General features: G+C 28.2%; 1 protein-coding gene across 1 annotated transcript in view; it reads left to right on the top strand.

Annotated features, from left to right (window-relative positions):
* LOC111035308 (potassium voltage-gated channel subfamily H member 8-like) overlaps window positions 1-15,481 on the top strand; it is a 155,583-nt gene extending 140,102 nt beyond the window's left edge. The window contains exons 7-8 of the mRNA XM_022316874.1: window positions 9,009-9,172; window positions 15,233-15,481. Of these exons, the coding sequence (XP_022172566.1) occupies window positions 9,009-9,172; window positions 15,233-15,475 (407 nt within the window). The 3' untranslated portion in view covers window positions 15,476-15,481. The remainder of the gene's footprint in view (window positions 1-9,008; window positions 9,173-15,232) is intronic.
* The last annotated feature ends 4,317 nt before the right edge of the window (window positions 15,482-19,798 follow it).

Raw genomic sequence — 19,798 nt, 5'->3', positions numbered from 1 at the left:
GGGGGGGGGGGGGGAGTAGAATAGAACAAGGCGAAAATCCCAAGTGTGGTAGTCATCCATCCGAAGTATATAGCGCACAGCATCGTTTGGCCCGGGTAGTATATATAACTTCAAAACGAGTATATTATATTATAATATATAGAATCCATCGCGCATCGTAGACCGCGAAATATTATTAAAGGGCAGAGATATATCAGCCAGATGCCTTTATATCATTATTATTATGACTATTATTATTATTATTATTAATATCATTATATCACAATGTTAGTACATCGTTTTATCGAATAAAATAAAAATATTATATTTTAAACACGGGAACTTAATCATCGCCATAAATAATAACGACAAGTCTAATGTTTTTATGCCTACCTATGCCCATTGCACTTATCGTTTTAGCAGAATTTAAATTTTGAATTTCATAAATATGCTATACATTAAAATCTATACGTGCGAGTAGTTTATAATATTTATATTTATATTTTATTATCGAAGGAGAGAAAAAATAAGTTCATTTTTTATTTTATTTTATTTATTTTTATTATTTATTCTTCAAAAAGAAGACATTGGGCCTCACTGAAAATCAGAACATGTGAACATGTTGGTTTGGGCCTCTCTACGAGTTCATAATTATTTGATATTCAATTGATTCATTAAACTGTGAATACAATTAATTATTTAATAATTACAGTAAATTTTGCTTTCATAACTAAAACATCAAAGTATTAATAAAGATTAAAGACATATTTTATTCTATGATTCTTTATTATGTGATATTATATTGTATAATACAATGTATCATGCAATTTAACAGTACAAAATATCGATACTAAATCTATAAAACTAAGACTATCAACAATTGTTTCTAAAATAATCTTCCAATCAATGTAACAAGTATACGAGTAATATAGCAATGCGAAATTAACATTCACGTCATAATGTATTTCATATTAAGCTCAAAAAGCCTGTCCTCGATCATTCATTTACTTTATATTCCCAGTAAAAACTATCAATATTAGGCTGCTTTATTATTACAAAAAATAAATGTTAACTGTTGATATTTTCGTCCACTCGATCACACATTGTGCACTCAACTGGAATATGTTTGGAGAAAATGGTTTAAGATTAATGTTTAAATATTAGATTTAATATAACTTATTAGTTATTTAGACATGAATATTGTATAGGTGAGCATTATAATTTTGATGCTGTACCGTATGACCTAGTCAGCCGTATAACTACAGTTCGGAGTGGGTAAGTATTCTCAGTATTTTATTTTTACATTTTTGCATTTCGTCGAAACCCACCTATGCTTATAAATAATAAAACATTGGTTCAATAATTAAATATCAACATTTTCAGGGAAATAATTATTTCCAGTTAATTTAATTAAAAAGAGGATGGATGTCTTAAATTGTTTAATGCGTAAAATTGTAAAAAAAATATGAATGTTTAGTACCTAGTAGATATAATTTATTAAATTAATTATGAAATTTTATTTATAAAAAATAATGTATTTCCAGAGAGAAATTACAAAATTATTTAATTGCTTAAAAGTATTACTTCATATACAATAATAACATCCGGTAGACGTTTTTATTATGTTAATTTCAAAATATTACCTAATTTGGTTTTAGATATATTTCAAGTTCATACACGCCATGTAATGATCGAATATGAGTTCAAAATGCATAAATATAAGTGATAATTTTTTCAAGCTATACTTAGGTTTTATTCTTTTGTGGCATTTATTTTATTGATGGTTTGACTCAGAAATCTATTTTATACACATATATGTATACTAACACATATAAATTAACAAGACATATTATTAGTTTATTATTTACGACCACTTAAGTTTTCTTAAACACTTTGCTAAATTATAAAATGAATTAATCGAATTTATTATTTTGTTCAAAAAGAAAACGAACTTCACTATCAGCCAAACTGCGTTTATGTAAAGACAATTTTCTTTCAAAGACTTAAATAATATAATATGTGCATATTTAAGATTCTGAGAGCATGTTCTAAAAACAAATCGACAATACCGTTTTTTTAAATATACCTATTTTTCAAAGTCAAATTAGTTATTTCTGACTGCTGTAGGATATATTATATAGAACGTCAAAAACGTTTCACAACAGTCGAAAATATTACAGTTTCCGACTTAACATCGTTTTTCAATTTTTTTTTCCTCTGAGTCATGGAATCTATACTTTGTTTTATAACGATGTATTATTTTTCTGAGAAACAACTTTTTAGATAAAAATATATACTATAATACTATATATTTAATGCAACAAAATCTTTCAAATGTTTAGCATATTATCCCTCATAGAGTGAACGTTTGGAAGATATTCTTTAAAAGTAAATATGTATGTAAAATAGCAGTGAGATTTTTCGCTACACAATCCGAACTTATTAGATTAATTATTATGATTATTATGTTATAATATTATGATGGGATTTAAATTTAAAAAAATTATTTATTTTATACAGCACGTTGAATACAATTTTCAAAAATCAAATTGATAAAACATTTATAATGTTTTTTTTATATACAAGACCTTAAGAGATTTCAAAAATTTAAATATTTTATATTTTTTTATTCAATAAATCTCGAACACCGTTATTATTCATTATTGTATTTACTACGATCGTGTTTGAAATGTTTTTAATATTTAGGATTCATTCAATTGCTATTATAATATTTCATAATATACTATTATTGATTTTTATTACCTAATTCAATAGTTCATCTCAAATTTAACCATTGAATTTTATAGTAATATAATATTTAGATAGATAGATAGGGTATTACTGGTCATGTGGAAAGTTCAGCTTTACGTCCGACTATTGTTACTATAATAATTCAAGTCCAAAAGACCACACATGATAATCATAATATGTCTCACTGTATTGGCATCGGTACATTTTATTCGTGACTTATATTTCTGCCACACTCAGTATGGGTACGTTGTTGTTGTTGAACCGAGGAATCAGATGTGTGCAATAATTATTACGGTTAGGTACATTACCCGTACAACATACTACGAGGGAAAACTATAAAACAAAATAATAATAATAATAATAATAATAATAATAATAATAATAATAATAATATTATTTAAGTCGTAGTAAGTCGTAGTAATGTTTACACGGAAAAATAATAATAATATCGTTACGCTAAACAATAGAACGACACGAGAATATGATGATATATCGCTCTGCACCGCGTTCGTTCGGTTTTGCACACTCGACGCGAAATCACAGATATTGTGTATACGCATCCGGCTCGAATGGGGGGGGGGGGGGAGGAGTAGGAGAACAGTACCTAAATTCAAGTGCGTGTCGTCTCCCCGCAGTCCCACCCATCCGTCGGTTTTATTCTCCGCGGTATTCCATACGCATCGGTAATCTTTCCGGAATACATAGCATTGCGTCTAGAACAATATATTATGTATAATATATTATTACAATATTACAACATTGTAATAATAATAATGATAGTTGAGCGGTGTTCGGCTTCAGTCACAAACGTGTTCCGAGTGCCAGCACCGGCCGGTGTCACTAGTTCGCTGAAGGGTGACCACCCGGGTTTTTAGAGTCACAAATCCTTGCCACGCAGTCATGTATTCCGAACCGACCGTGTCCTCCCCCACAGCGAAAAAACTGGCTAATAACCGTGCTGCCGATGCCGTTGATGAAAAAAAAAAAAAAATTATAATAATGATAACGATAGTAATAATAATAATAATAATAATAATGTCGTCCATTTGACTGCCGCACCAAATATTTACGACGTATAACCTGCTGCTGCTGAGAACGCGTAATTATTTTAGGTACATGGTGTTTTAATGATTAAAGTCGTATTCGATACATTTATTTTTACCGTAGTACTGTAATATTAAAATTGTGGTACTATCACGTTATTATTATTTTTTTAACCATAATACTATTGTACCTACCTATCGCTTGCATGTCGTAGTCGTTATCAAAGTACGAAGAAATCACCAATACAGTATTATTATTATAATCTACGTATTACTATAATATTGTTATCTCGAATCTCGGTAACGTGAAAACTTGGTCGATTTGATAGAAATAAAACATCGAGGCGAGTCGAAAAGAGTTTGATAACTGAATATTGTTTTTGTTTTTTTTTTGCGTCGTTTTTTATGTAAATTGTAGATACCACGAGGTTAGCAAGTTGTGCGTATCCGTTTAGAGAAAGTTGTTGCCTACGAAAAAAATATTACTTATCCTCAAAATATATCATAAAGTATAATAAGATGACATACTGATATGACTTTAATATAGGTACAGAGAGACATCTAAATACCGGACCCCTCGGTCTCTAAAATTTTTTCAGCTATTCAGAGGGTTCAGACTGTAGAAAGTTTAGAGTGAGTTCCAAACACCACGTCCGCTATAGGGAGCTGTCCATTAGGGGAGGTTGCTTTGTATAATATTTTTTGTTTTTCGGGTACACGATGATGATACACTACATAAGCCATCTTTTAGAGATTTTGTTATAATTATTTGTGTTTTAATTAACGGTTTACTATAGACTGCATTAATTTAGAGAATTCTCTGTCTTCGAGACTTTTTTTCTCGCATTCGCAAACGGTGGTCCTAAATTTGTTATTATTTTGATTACAAAGACGAAACCATTATTTCAACAGTGTGGGCAGTAGATTTTTTAATTTTAATAAGTGTTCGCTTTTTTATGGCTTTAGTAATTTAGAGAAACATAATTTAAACTAAACAAAACATGTTATTATATACCGTTCATAGAGTATACTCTCTGTTATTTTTAAGCATCCAGAAAACTACAAAATACTATAATTTAATTCTGTATATGATAGGAATTATTTTATATTCGTTTAATGTAATATAATATAGAAACTATCCAGAGAAATTAAAACGCTGGTCTTAGTGCTACGGTTAGCGCAACACTGAAAAATATTTTAATATTAGTGAAAAGTGAAAAAAATCGAGAGCAATAACGTATTTAATTAAACGAAATAACAATATATAATGTGCCTGTATTTTTTGCAGCGCTAAACGGAAAATGTCAGATGATCCGTCTTTGCAGCTCGTGATAAAATATAAATATATATTATTATATTAATAGATTCTACATATAAAACTATTATTCAACAACAGGAAGCCAGAAAAAGCTGTTGTGATTTTTATTTTCTTCCCGGATAAAATAATTACTTTTTCACCCGGGTTATAATAATAATAATAATAATAGTAGTAATAGTAATAATAATAGTAATAATAATAATAATAATAATGGTCACTGCATCAATCTGAAAATATTTAAATTTTCAATGTTTTTAAAGCTATAATAATGGTATGATGAAACGTTATTAGTGAATAATTATTATTACAGTCATCTGTTTTTTTAGACCACACTTCCCCCCGTTGATCACAAATGTAGCGAATTTGTTTGTATTCCGATCAAAGCGATGTTGGATCTATGCAATATACACTAATTTGTCGGTTGTAATTTTGTTGTGTACTTATGAAACTAAATAAATAAAACATTTGTTTTGCGGTTTAGATAGAAATCCCAAAAAAAAAAAAATTTGTTGGCACTACATTAACCACATTGTACATTCGTAATTCATAAATATAAATTGATTTTTAAACGTTAGAATTAAACGTGTATTAATAATATATTATTAATATTATATAATAAAATGTAATCTTATTTTGATAAGTTTATTAAAATTAAGATTTTGTTCAATTCTATTTTAATCTATTTTATTTTATCTAAAAAAGTACATTCAAAATTGGTTTGTATAAATAATAATATGTTAAAAAAAAATATAAATAATAATTTACCACTCCTCTCCCCTCTCCCCGTACACTATTGAATAGTAAACGTGTAATATTGTTTAGGTAATAAGTTAAAATGCGCGTTTCTACATTACAGTAACGTACATACATTTAGGGAAAGATAAGAAATAATCATTAAGTTCAACCACTGTATCAAGAACGTTTTTATATGATATTTTTCACACCGTATTATTTTTAAAATCATATCATTTCATATCTCCAACTAAAACATATAAAAAAGTATGTTTAAATTTTGTATAAAGAAAATAGGAATAAAATTATTTTAACGTTATTATTGTTGTTTTTTTACATAATATAAATTATTTAGATGACTTAATTGATTTTTAAAGAAAAAAAAATATACCTAATTAGTTATCAAAATAATTTAGATTGAGAATTATAATTTTAATAAAAAAAAAAAAACTTAACTTTATCGATTTAACTTAAAGGCTTAAAATATAAGTTATTTCTCTGGGGCGTAAGTCTCAGCTCGATACACTAACGAGAATTTGTATCGTTAAACTTTTTATTGAACCAGAATATTATTCAGATAGTTTTGAATGGTTATATATTATATATTGCAGCGTGATTCTCCAAGTATACTCACCCCACTTGTATTCTTTAATAATGAATTTATTCAAATTCTGTTTTTGGAATTATTTTTAAGTGCCTACATATAGGTACCTAAAGATCATATTTTTAAATATTTACATTTTTGGTTTACCATTTAAGAGGTCTCCATCCAGTTTAAAGGGTTTTTATCCGGTGAGCGATACATGCTTTATTTTTTGATTTTTTGTCAAATAAAAGCGACCGTTTTTACTGAAATTCGTTTATTAGGCAGGGTTTTTGAAAAAAGTGGACGCGTTTGAATCGAATTTCAAACGAGTAATCTCTAGGATTATTACACTATACGTTCAAATTATGAAGAAATAACTTCCGTAACAAATCGTAGCCATTTTTAACAAATTGTTAGATAAATAACACACGGTGGTTTTCATTTAAAAAAAATAGGTTTATATCACCGCACGCGCGGAACACTCCAAATTAAATTGCATAAAAATATTTCTCAATTAAATGAATTGCTTCTTATGCAGCGTTTAATTGGAACTTTAAAGTCCCAAAAATCAATTAATTGATTATTAAAGCAACGCTTGGAGGGGACGAGCACGCTCGTCGAATCACTCTGTATATATTATGATATACATACACACACACACACACACACACACACACACACACACACACACACACACACACACACACATATTATTATGTATATCGACAAAACGTATAATGAATTTATTTTATATCGCGAGTCGCTTTTAAAGCACGTGCAATTAATAACGTTTTTGTACACACACACACACGCAAACCGCTAACACACACATGGGTACATAACATATTTTACGCACACAGTGACGCGGTTCATTAAATCGAACTTGTGTGGGCTTCAAACGTTTTGTACTCTCTGTAGGTATATTAAGCCATAACCGTGGTAGTCTGACGAACAATAAATAATAATGTAAGCGCAGGCATACGGTGTGTTAATATCACGAGCATGTGTCGTGGGCATATAATATTATTATTGTGCGTATGATTATAATAATAATAATATAATATACGGTTATCACAAGCCATAGTAGGTACTCCAGCCATTATTGAGACGTGTACGCGTTTATACCTTAACAATAACTGTTATACGCCTCAGATCTAAATAAGAATGTATTAAACGACTAAAAAAAGATCGAATTCTAAAAATATGGGTTTACAATATTATATAATGTACGATAATATTAAAGTTTGTGCTCGTAGGTATATGCATTAAACATATTATTAGGTTTAATAAAACATAGGTCGTCTGCGCTCATCCAATTCCCCCCTTCGTGGTAATTATTAGTCTTGCAGATGGTTCAAATGTTGAGATGTGAATAGATTTATTTCAAATTTTCAACGCGGTCGAGGGTGACGCGTGAGCTTTCAAATATTCATTTTTTACTCCAAGGATTAATTTGTTGTCCATTTTGGAAAATGTACTTATTATAGCTTCTCCGTTACACTATTGACAGCGTGTGCATGGCACGTCCAACATATCATCTATAATGATATATATTCATAAGCAACCGTAGATTTTACTCTACTGTATCAATTAATATATTGATACAAACACATACGAAAATGTATTGATTTGTTTTGAAATTATTGTGGTAAATAGCATGTAACGTTTATGCATAATAAAGTATTTATGACGAAATATTATGAAAAATGAAACTAAACTCGTTTTGTTGGAAATCGTTTAAAATGGATTTTATACTTGTTGGTAGTACAAGTTGGTTAGTTGTACTTTATATACAACACGTCGTGCGTTTAAATAAAATAAATATTATATAATTCCAAGCCTTCAATTAATAACACGTGGTGCACTACGTATAATATAAGGGTTCTGAATTTAATCTCTTCATACATTGATATGCTTAGTTGATTAGTATTGATTAAATAGTGATTAAAAGTTATGGGCTATGGCAAAAATTGATAATTACTGGTTTATGAAACATTTATCATTCCTCATTGACGTAGTTCAGAGATTGTCTTGTTGACGATTGTATAACATCCTCAGTTTTCACTTATCAATTGAGTCTCATTACTGGCTTGTAATACATTTTTTGGAGCCAAATTATGGTGTCAATGTTTGTGATTTGATTAAATGCATTCACTAGGCAGATACATACCTACCTAGAAAAAAACATCAAACATTTTTATTCTAGAAAGCAATGTTTTAGGACGTTATGAGTTTGTGACTTGTTAATTAATTATGTTTAAACAATTGGGTATATTTTATGTATAAATTAACACAATGTAATAATATAGTCTATTAATTTATGTTAAACGTTAATCATTCGTTTATTAAATTAACATTTTTTTTTTTTAATCTCCACTTGCTGTATATGTTTACGATAGGTATAATAACTAGGTATTAAAACATTTTTTTTTATTCATTTTCACATATCAGCTGAAGTACTCCTAAAAACTAATTTTGAGACACTTTGAAATCAAAATAATGGTTCTTACAATAATTTCCGAAAATATATAATTTAGGAGGCTCGCTCGCCGGATTAATATTGCAGTTTTTAATAGTCTCGTTTTATTGTATTTTGCAGATATATTGTTCAATTTCCGGACGACATTCGTCAACAAAAAAGGTGAAGTGGTGTCGGATTCCAAAACGATCGCCTTCAATTACTTGAAGAGCTGGTTCGTGGTAGATTTATTCGCCGCCCTGCCGTTCGACCTGTTGTACGCATCGGACGTTTACAGCGGAGACGTGAGTATATATATCTACGGAAGTGGTGTGTGCGTGTTTCGTAATAGTTGTTGTTGTTGTTGTTGTTGTTGCTGTCGTAATGGTGGAAGAATATAGTGTAGGGCAGTGGTGGGTATGGAACTGTGCGAGTATAATACTTCACGCCTAAAGTACGTAGAAAAATTTACGATCTTCGCAAGACTCTCGGCCGCCGTCGTCCGTCCTACACACACCCACCACCGCTTCGCATGCCCAACACATTTTGTTCACCCTAAATATATCTGAGAGCGGTTCACAGTCAATTTACCTCCAAACATGTGAGAAATTTAACCGCGCAACAGCCGAGAGACGGTATGAAGGCTTTGGCGACGCCGACGGTTGCTGGAGCGAAAAACTTTATGCTCCGGCCGCCGTCGAGTTGGAAATAAAAAGTTTTTTTCTCTTCCCCGGATCTCGTAGTAGTAATAGTAATAATAATATAGGGTCCCGCCTTAATGACATGCCCATTCGTTCAAATAATATAACCTCCGCCGCGGTGGCGGGCAGACGGTGACGAAAATATTATTTATTTCAAAAAGTCAACTCTCGTGGATAATACTTGTATAAGATCTACGTGCTGCTGCGTTGCGTGAACAAATGACAACGAAATGAGAGAGAAAAATGTATTACATAATATAAATGTATTTTTTCCGAGTGCAAAAATCACTATTTTTAATTCTCTCCATAGTAAAACTGTAAAAGCTAGAACTTATGTTGACTGAACTAAAGGCAAAACTGAATTAATTGAAATTGAGTTTCTCGTAGATGAAATATCATTAAATTGTTTTATTCAGCTTAGTTCTATTATACCTAACACATGTTATCGATTTAGATGAATAGTTACATAATATATACATAATATATTATACTATGTAGGTATACATAATTATATTATATAGTACATTATGTAGCTCGATTGCGTTCACACCTGTATTATACTACCCGATATACAATGACACAACTTTGAAATCAATATAAACTTTAATTCTAACCACAAAACTTATGTTTAAGAGACATTTTTCCAAAAAGTGTTCTTAATAGAGGTCTCTATTTCACGTGTATTTAAAACGGTGTTAAAGCCCGGGGGAGCCCAAAAGTTCGTGCCTACATTAGCCCCCCCCCCATGTTATCATACAAATATTTAAGTTAGACATTCATAAAAATATACCATTTTTTTTACGAACCTGAAAATTGTTATACATATATATTTAAAAAAAAAAATTAAAAACATAAATGGGATTATCTTACATATTATTATCTATACATTTCGTATATAATATTGTATTTAACATTTTATACTTAATAGTTTAATACAAACATATTATTATAACATACGAGTATAATACGACAAAACAATTACAATATTCTTTTTAATTATAACAAAATATGAACAGTGAAAATTTTCTTTAAATGTAAATTACAAAACAATAACAAAAATAATTTTTTAAACTATAAATAACTTCTTATGCATCACTTTTAAAAGAAATAGTTAATAAGTTTAAGCTATACCTATAATACACAAGAATTCATATTACAGCAACTGATTAATTTTGTATTATATGACCAATATTGAATATTTTGTAGTTTGTACCTATATGCAACCTTTTTAAAGTAAATATATTTGCATATTGTATATGTTGATATAACATCAATTAGTTTAATTAAATTTGGTGCCTACTACTGAACTTAACCTAACATTCTACAGAAATTTAATAATAATAATATTAAATAATATATAAATAAATAAATGAATAAATAATATACAGACGACGTATTAAACGTATTCAAGATTTATAAGAAAGAACACAATTATAAGCTTTTGTAAATATACATTACAGATTTCCAAAAAATAGATTGTCTACCCAAATTTATTCATATTATTACGTAAAACTTCAAGTCTCCACGAATAACATTTTTTTATTACAAACATGATAAATAAAAAAAATGTAGTCTTTATTTCTTTTCCAATTTCGAAAACATATCTTGTATTTCAAAAGCTCATAAAAATAATATTTTTAGAATTACGATAAACTTTTTTTAAATTTCAGTATTAACAACTTATGATTTTAAGAAGAGATATTTATTAAATCTTCAAGGTTTATGACAGAGCATACATTTTTTATCAACATGTGGGTATAATTCAAACCAATTTAGGAAATTTCAAATTGCTATAAATCATTTAAGAAGAATCAAAATATTAAAAGAACTTATACCAAATAATATAGGTAGCAAGTTGCAATTCGTATAAGTAAATCTGATGAACTTTTCAAACGATTATTCGTTTTTTAATTACAACAGAATAACAAAGTCAATTGTTTAAAAAAAATTATGTAATAATTATGTATTTATGTGTAATAAAATCCATTCCACTTTGCTGCCGTAAAAGATATTGAACTTACAGATTGAAGCATTTTTACTGATTCAACAGGCAATGGAACATACATCATTGTAAAATTAATACATTATGTACAGAATCTAAAAAAGTAACTGTTAAGTGTTTAACTTTTAGTAAAAATAACTCCAATTCTATCAAAACAAAACAGTCTCATTGATTGGTATAAACCATGTAGAGTATACACTGTAAACTAACTTGAAAGATCAATCAAGAAAAAAAAATGAAATTGGAAATTAAAAATTATTTCGCTCTGTAATGCTGTGGAATTATTATTTGAGTAAAATAGATAATGAATACAATCAATATTGAATATATCATTTTATAATATACAATAACTTATCTTCTTTGTTAATTATCTGTTGAAGAATAAAAATAGGTAGCTGTAATATATCGGTATAGCTGCTCTTTCGGTAAAGTACCTAGTTAATTGAAATGGGATTCGAATGAAATTATTTTGTATAGAAATAAAGTACAGGCCGTGGTGACTTTATTTAAAATACTCAACGTTTTAAAAATTTTCAGTTTTTAAATTTTTTTTAGTAAATACTAATCTATTTAATAATATATTATTATTTTAGACAGGTTGATTCGCTCAGCAAGCTCGCGCCTTTAACACTTATTTAGATAACTTCTTAATTATTTTAATTTTCGTTTTTAATAATTTGTTCCGTTACTATACGAATAGAATATACGTATTATGTTTTCATTCCTAAACATCACATATCTGGAACTTACAAGAGCTCAGTAGTAGGAACTAGAAACGTATATATTATTTCTGTTGACATTTCGATTTATAACATCTAATATTGGACATCATATAATTTTCAATCTAGTAGGTATTCATAGCTTACTTCAGTACAAATTTGAAATTATTGTTGTTCATTTCATCATTTGACCTTCTAAACTCGGTCAAATTTCGTTTATGTACCTACGTTTATACACATATAATTTGTCTGCAAACGTTTTTAATGAAATTTGTTCTTTCTCTGATGTTTGGTGATGTGGCCTATTGTCATGGTTTGTGTGCATAGATGAATGCGGGCATCAGGGAACTTAATTGACTTTCAGTTCTATAAATTAAGTTTAGTATCGACAAACAAACGTTTACGAGAAAGGATTCACAGTGGATTATTTTTCTTAATACAGAAAATGTTATTACAGCTTATCTTATTGAATCAATCGAGCTGCCTTGACAGAATCCATTGTATTTTGTCGAAACTACTAGTAGGACTTAATATCATAATCTAATAAAGTATATTATTTGAACTTATATTATATGATATATAGCAAATTGATGGAAAGTTATAATACATTAATACTTGAGAAAAGTATGAAACTCGTGGTCGTAATCCTAAAAATATACTCCAAATTTGGTTAGGTTATAGAAACAATATTTATTACTTATAACTAGAGCTAGGGACTTCATGCTCTTAAAAACCTTAAAATATGCATGCATTTACGCCCTAAAGAATCAATAAATATGCTATTAAAATATGCACGAAAAAAAATTATATTCTTTTACAAAATCATTAAGCTAGGCATTTTTTAATTATTTTATTATGGGCTCACTCGAAAGAATAAACACTTCACGAAACCAAAATACGAAGATCGCGCAACACCAACTGTCAACTATTACTATTCAAGTAACCATCTGGCCTCTATCTACAACTAGTCATAGTCTATAAAATGTTTTTTCGGTATCATTATCGGCTTTAAAAATAGGCAAGAAAAACGAAAACATTAATTTTTAAATATTTAATCCGGTCCAGGAAATCTATTTAAAATAAAAAATTTTTTATAAAACTAAAAACTTACTCCTCGTATTAAAAATATTGTCAAATATGCACTAATAAAATAAAAAATGGTCAAATATGCACTTATAAATGAAATATGGTCAAATATGCAAAATATGCAACTATACATTTTAAATATAAACTTGTAATGCTATGAAACCAATTTCTATTTACTTACCTATGTTTTTAATGATTATTTAAAAACATGCAAACTCCTAGAAGTCCCGAGCCCTACTTATAATGATTAAAATATACAACAACAACAAGAAAAAGCCTCGATGACGTTACCATTGGCTTGTTTTAACAATAATATTCTTATCAAATATTCAAATATGACTTTTAGTCAATTTATTTTATGTACAATTTTATTTTCATCACTTTGATACTTATAATCTATTTTAATAAAAAATAATTTTATCCAATAGCATTTTATTGGAAAGATTTTTAATAAATCGGGACAATTACACGTATCTACTTTTTTTTTTATCAAATTGAATAATATTATAATTAAAAAACACACTGCATAGTTATTTATTTTTTGGAGTATAGCTTTAAAAAATGTTAAGCTCTTAATATGGTGTAAATAAAACTATTTTTCACTATACTGCATGACGCATGACATGCTATCAAAACTGCGACGGAATGTGTTATTTATGTATCACAGGCTAGTGAATCGAAAAAAGTGTTGGGAAAAATGAAAGCTTTAATCTATCAGTGGAAGAGTAATATAATTTCATGAAAATAGATTGGTATGGAAAACAATTTTAAACTACTTTAACCCAAACGTTTTACAATAGGTATTTACTATCCATATTTTATTGGTTCATCGCTTTTAATATTTTATTGAAAAATGAAACAAAAATACATAATGTAGACATAAAAATAGATACATTATATATTTTACTTATATTTAACAACATCATATGTAATATATTTCTTAATATTAAGTTTGACGCCATCATACTTAGATGCCCACTTAAAACCATATTAAAACTGTAGATTGTTACCTTTGTTTAATTAATTTCGTAGTGATATCTTTTTTTATTTTTTTAAACCGTTTTCAATAACCATGCATACCTTAGAAACACAAGCGCATGCCGTGTAAGTAGGCATTTACTTTAATTATGTTTAAATATTTTGGTTTTGTACACTTTAAATACATTAAACACAAAAAATAATGTTATCCGATAATGAGTTTTAACTCAGTGTGCTCATCGGTTCTTTTGTTAGTTATCACTAATCAGTGCAAAGTTACAGTTATTTGTATTAAGATTTTTTAAACGTGATAGCTCCATCTACTTTCTCATTCTAGCTAATATTAAAGAGTGTCAATTTATTAGTATTTGACACTGATTCATAGAAGCCAATATCAAAAAATAGGTACTCACCAAAATATCAAATACTTACCAATATTGCTCCGTATAGGTGCTTTATGATATTATGAGTATTTCTTTTTCTTGTTGTGATACAAATTCAGACGTTTATTGTATTACAACGTACACTTTATTTTTCTGATAACTATATAGTATTTTAATACAATGACTTATTTAAACGAATGTAGTTACGAAATGTCGTGTAAATTATGGATTGCCTTCATTACACATGGATATAATATTATTATTATACAAAAGTATCTAATGGTGTCCACCAGGCTGAAGACGGAGGTACACACTTACCTACCTACTAATTTGAAGTAATAGGATAATGTAGATTCCATTATCGTACCACTTAAAATTATTAGTTTATCTTCTTCGCAGAGAACCCTACCAGTGAACAAAATGTCGTTGCGCTTTGACTGTATGTTTTAATTAGTTAACAATTTTATCAACGTCTGTCTCCATTTTTCTTTTCCAGGAAGCCGGTTCGGGACAAGTTCATTTGTTAAAGCTGACCAGACTGCTGAGGTTAGCGAGACTGTTGCAGAAGATCGACAGGTATTCGCAGTACGGCGGCATGATTCTCACACTTTTGATGCTCCTATTCACATTAGTTGCACATTGGTTTGCGTGCATATGGTATGTGATAGCCGAAAGCGAACGCCATGAAAAAGGAAGAGATTGGGATCTAGGTAAAAAAAATAAACTATCGTACGTCTAACTTTAAATCTAGAACGATCTTAGTAATTTTAAAACCCCCTCTATAAGTTAATTAAATCATTAAAATTAGAAGAAAAATCATTTTTCAATTAGTTCAAATACCTATTATATTGGTTTTATTGGTATACAATAATATTATATTTATTTTTGATAACTATAAACACTACTATTTTTATTGTATTTATTATTTAAGTTTTTCTGAGGTTTATTATTCACAAAAAGAAAAAAAAAGTTAGTTAGTTTATTTATTAATTATTAACCGTTACAACGTAAATATACTATTCGCAATAATTCAAAACGTCTTATGACGGTAACTTTTTAAAATATATGTTTTAATAACGACTTAAGATTACAAAAAAGCCTACTTAAAAGTTAAAAACATTTTTTGAGTTTTATATACATACAACTACAACACTTAGGTATAATAATATATGTTTGGAGCAATCGTTTACAAAATAAATATTTTTAGTGTCAAATTTCATTGATTGGAAATGAGTTTTTATTTTAAAGTTTTATGAAATAAATAGGTACCAAAGTAATTTAAATGATTGATGGAGGGGTTTTTTTTTAATCTCAAACAACTCTGAATTTAATCTTGAAACTTGGTAATATCGATAAAAACTATTTGTGAGTACAATTTTTTAAAAGTGTAATACGTATAATAATATTGTATTGTAGTAGGATACTACAGTTTCATAAAGGTCCAATTTACTTTTTATATGCATATTATATTGTATAAGCATAATTTACAGCGTTTGTTTATGATTTGTATACAATACGTGTATTGCATCTATTCATTTCGTCGAAATATGGTATATTTATATTTCACATCGGGAATTAGGTTCTTGAAAATTTTGAATGGGAATTTAAAAAAAAATGTTTTATATACAACTAAAAACAGGTAGAAAATTATGCGTTTTACTTCCAGCAAGATTTGAATGAAAACAAATTATATTTATACAATACTTTCAAGAATATTTACATTTCGAAAGCAAAAAAAAAAACTTATTCAATACTAAATAGTAATGCATTTAGTGCTGATTCATTTAAACTGAGTTCATAATATAGCAATACATTGCAAGATACATAAGTATTATGGCAAATTGGTTATCATTCAAAAAATAAATAAATAAAATTAACTCCAAAATTACTTTAGTTTAACGACGACTCACGCAAGTAACTTTTTAAATTGGTCTTAGATTATTTGTATTCTCATTGACCTTAATATTTTTTATAATAATTTAATAAAAAATATTGATGAAAATATATTTTTAAGAGTCATAAATTGAAAAAGCGTATCAAGTTATTTTAAGAACTTTATGTATTTAAGGAAACTAAGTCTAATTATTTACTCTCTTTCAACTAGGTATCAATGACTTACGGTTTTCTATATTCCTCTTTTTCTGGTTAGGTTATGGTTAGGTCTGGTTCGAACGACTGAAATTTGCAGTCGTCGATGAGTGCCTAAGATCTGGAGTTTTTTACTTTTTAGGTCCTAGGGGAGAGTAACACTAGTTGTTTTGAAACGGAAACTAGGTCTAAACGACGAACTTGTCTAACCTGCATACGCAGGTACAGTTTCATAACTAATCATAGCGGAGACATCTCACAAAAACAAGACCTATGGGCTATGGATCAGTAGAGAACACTCACGGTGTGAAAAAACATACTTAGAAATAAGAATACATTTAGATCATCAATCATAGCATGAAAAAAAACGATCAACGGCTAGGTTAGGTTGTGACTAAGGCAATAATAGATAATATAAGGCATCGTTCTTTAAGTGTTATGTGTAAATATTATGGTGAGGTAATCTATGCAGATATCAGATTTCTATATTCAATTAATTGTTTAAGACTATAAATAACCATCAGGCCATCAGCCATACCATTAATAAAATAAATAAACAAATAAATGTATTCATTTTTCAAAAATTAGCAGGATTCACACATGTCACTATGATAGTACCTACCTATGTTAAAACCATGTGAATAATGTTTATAAATTATAATATTTGTGAAGAATTTTTACTCTCTAAAACTCAACTACTTTAGAAGTAATTACCTATTTTTAGTGAAAACTATACGTCTACATCAATACATTACAAACTAGTCGATTGGTGATGTCTAATAAAATATTAAATAGGTAGGTACCCTTTGTTTTTTAAATCTTGAAATATAATTTTTCAATAACATTAAGTAACTACACTTTTTCAATGACCAAAAGTATTCAGAGAAAGGACTTTTAGACAAACTTGAAGATTGTATATAGTGTTTAATTTTTCTAAAAGGTATTTCAACTCTAAAATCACTTTACAAAGTTATTTATGATCGATTTACTTTAATGCGTGTTTGTCGTGTAGCATGTGTAAAATATACACATAACAAACATTAGTAATACATACTAATATACTATACATGGTTTTTCTAAAATAAAAAAAACTGAATAAGATAAAATGCTTCAAAAAAGAGTTGTTCAGTTTTTTTTACTCAAATTTGAAAAACAAAAGGTATTTATAAGAGGGTGCAAACGGAATATTGAAGAAAAATTAAAACCTTCAATGTAGTAAATATACAAACAGAAATGTTTGTTAACTTTTAACTGTGAAAATCAATTATTTAGTTATTGGTCATTAGTAAAACTAACCCTGGTCAAATTCATATGCCATTATATTTTATAGTATTCAACTTGTAAGTCAACTTCGATGTGCAAAAAAATAAGTATATAAATATTTGAAAGAAACAAAGTAAAATTAATATTTCACATTGTGTGTAAAGTGACGGTTGTATTGTGGCTTAATATTAACTAATGTTGTTTATAACTGTTCAATATCGATGAGGTGATTACATTTAACACAGCATTCAAAATACGGATATTTTAAATACAAAATATACATAAGCAAATACCTAATATACTAAGCCTTGTAAACGAATATTATAAACTCTATTCCTTTTTTTCATTGTCTCATTGTTGGGAAAATAATTTTTTTCTAAAATATACCGCTAGTTTCTAGTCTATTTTTATAGCTGGTACCTTCCTATATAATAACTTATTCCAACATTTGAAACTGTATATACTCACATGCTATTAGTCATAACTCATAAGTCATAACTTTATAACTATAGTTGTTTATAAGTTAAAGTTGATAGTACACAAATATATAGTGTCTACCGAATTTAACGGGATAATCTAATATTCATCTATTTTTACATAGGTACCTCATGACGAACTTATATTTTAGCATATATACCTACATAGCAATTTATATGGAACCAAATATAATATATAGCATAATATCGATAAGGGCAATGCGATTGTTTCACAACTGATATTATAATGTGTTATACAATGCGTATACAATTAGAAACATAATAATAATATATGTGCATCCTTTGCATATATATATATATATATATGTGTGTGTAGGTGGTTGTACGTAGGTACTTTGATTTACACAAATAAATATAATTTATGATAGTGACGATAATATTCACATTGTATACAGGAAATAAACGAACGATGACATTCTTCATTGGTGATTGTATTTATCGCTTCAATTTGACTATATTCACTGTCCCAGGATATTGTAATAAATTATCATGTTCATATTGTTGTCGTCTCTTTTTATTGTATAATAGGTAATATTACATTGTCGGAACGAATGCCGACATGTTTTAAAACTTGAGTTCGACTATATTTGTTAAAATACGTGCATTGTGGTGTTTCGAATTACTCCATCGTTTTTGCTATTATTTCTTTCTAAGCTTTACAATAGTTATATTTATCTCTGAAAGTGTATATAATGTAATCGACGTGAGATCGCGAACAAACGTATTCAACCATACCTAATAATAAAAGACGTATAATAGTACAATAAGGCGAATACTGCACATCTGCTGCAGTTATTAGGTTATTTATTATTTACTTTTTAATAATATTTATGTCTAAGAAGGCAAAAAGTATTCGTATGGAAGAAAAAAAAAACATTTTAAAATAATTGTTGAGCAGTGAAGTTCAAAACGGTAAAAATAAATTCTGTAACTAAATATGCTATTAGGTACCTACATATTGTAATATTGAAACGCAGATGAAAAAAATATTTTGTTATCGAACAAAAACTTTTCATATCCCAACGGGTGCCTGCGAGTATTGAGGAGATTTAAGACTTTTGAACTCAAAGTTATGGATAGACGGTGAACCGCATTATTATTAGGTATATTACATTGTTATTATTGTTATGATACAATACAATATCGTAAGTGGTTCAACAAATTTTTAACGATTTCCGCAGTCGTACACGATTAATTAATTAGTTGATTAACAC

Source organism: Myzus persicae, unplaced genomic scaffold, assembly GCF_001856785.1.
Source record: "Myzus persicae strain clone G006 unplaced genomic scaffold, MPER_G0061.0, whole genome shotgun sequence".
Taxonomy (NCBI): domain Eukaryota; kingdom Metazoa; phylum Arthropoda; class Insecta; order Hemiptera; family Aphididae; genus Myzus; species Myzus persicae.
The sequence above is the reverse complement of the archived record's forward strand: the minus strand, read 5'-3'. Positions and strand labels throughout refer to the sequence as shown.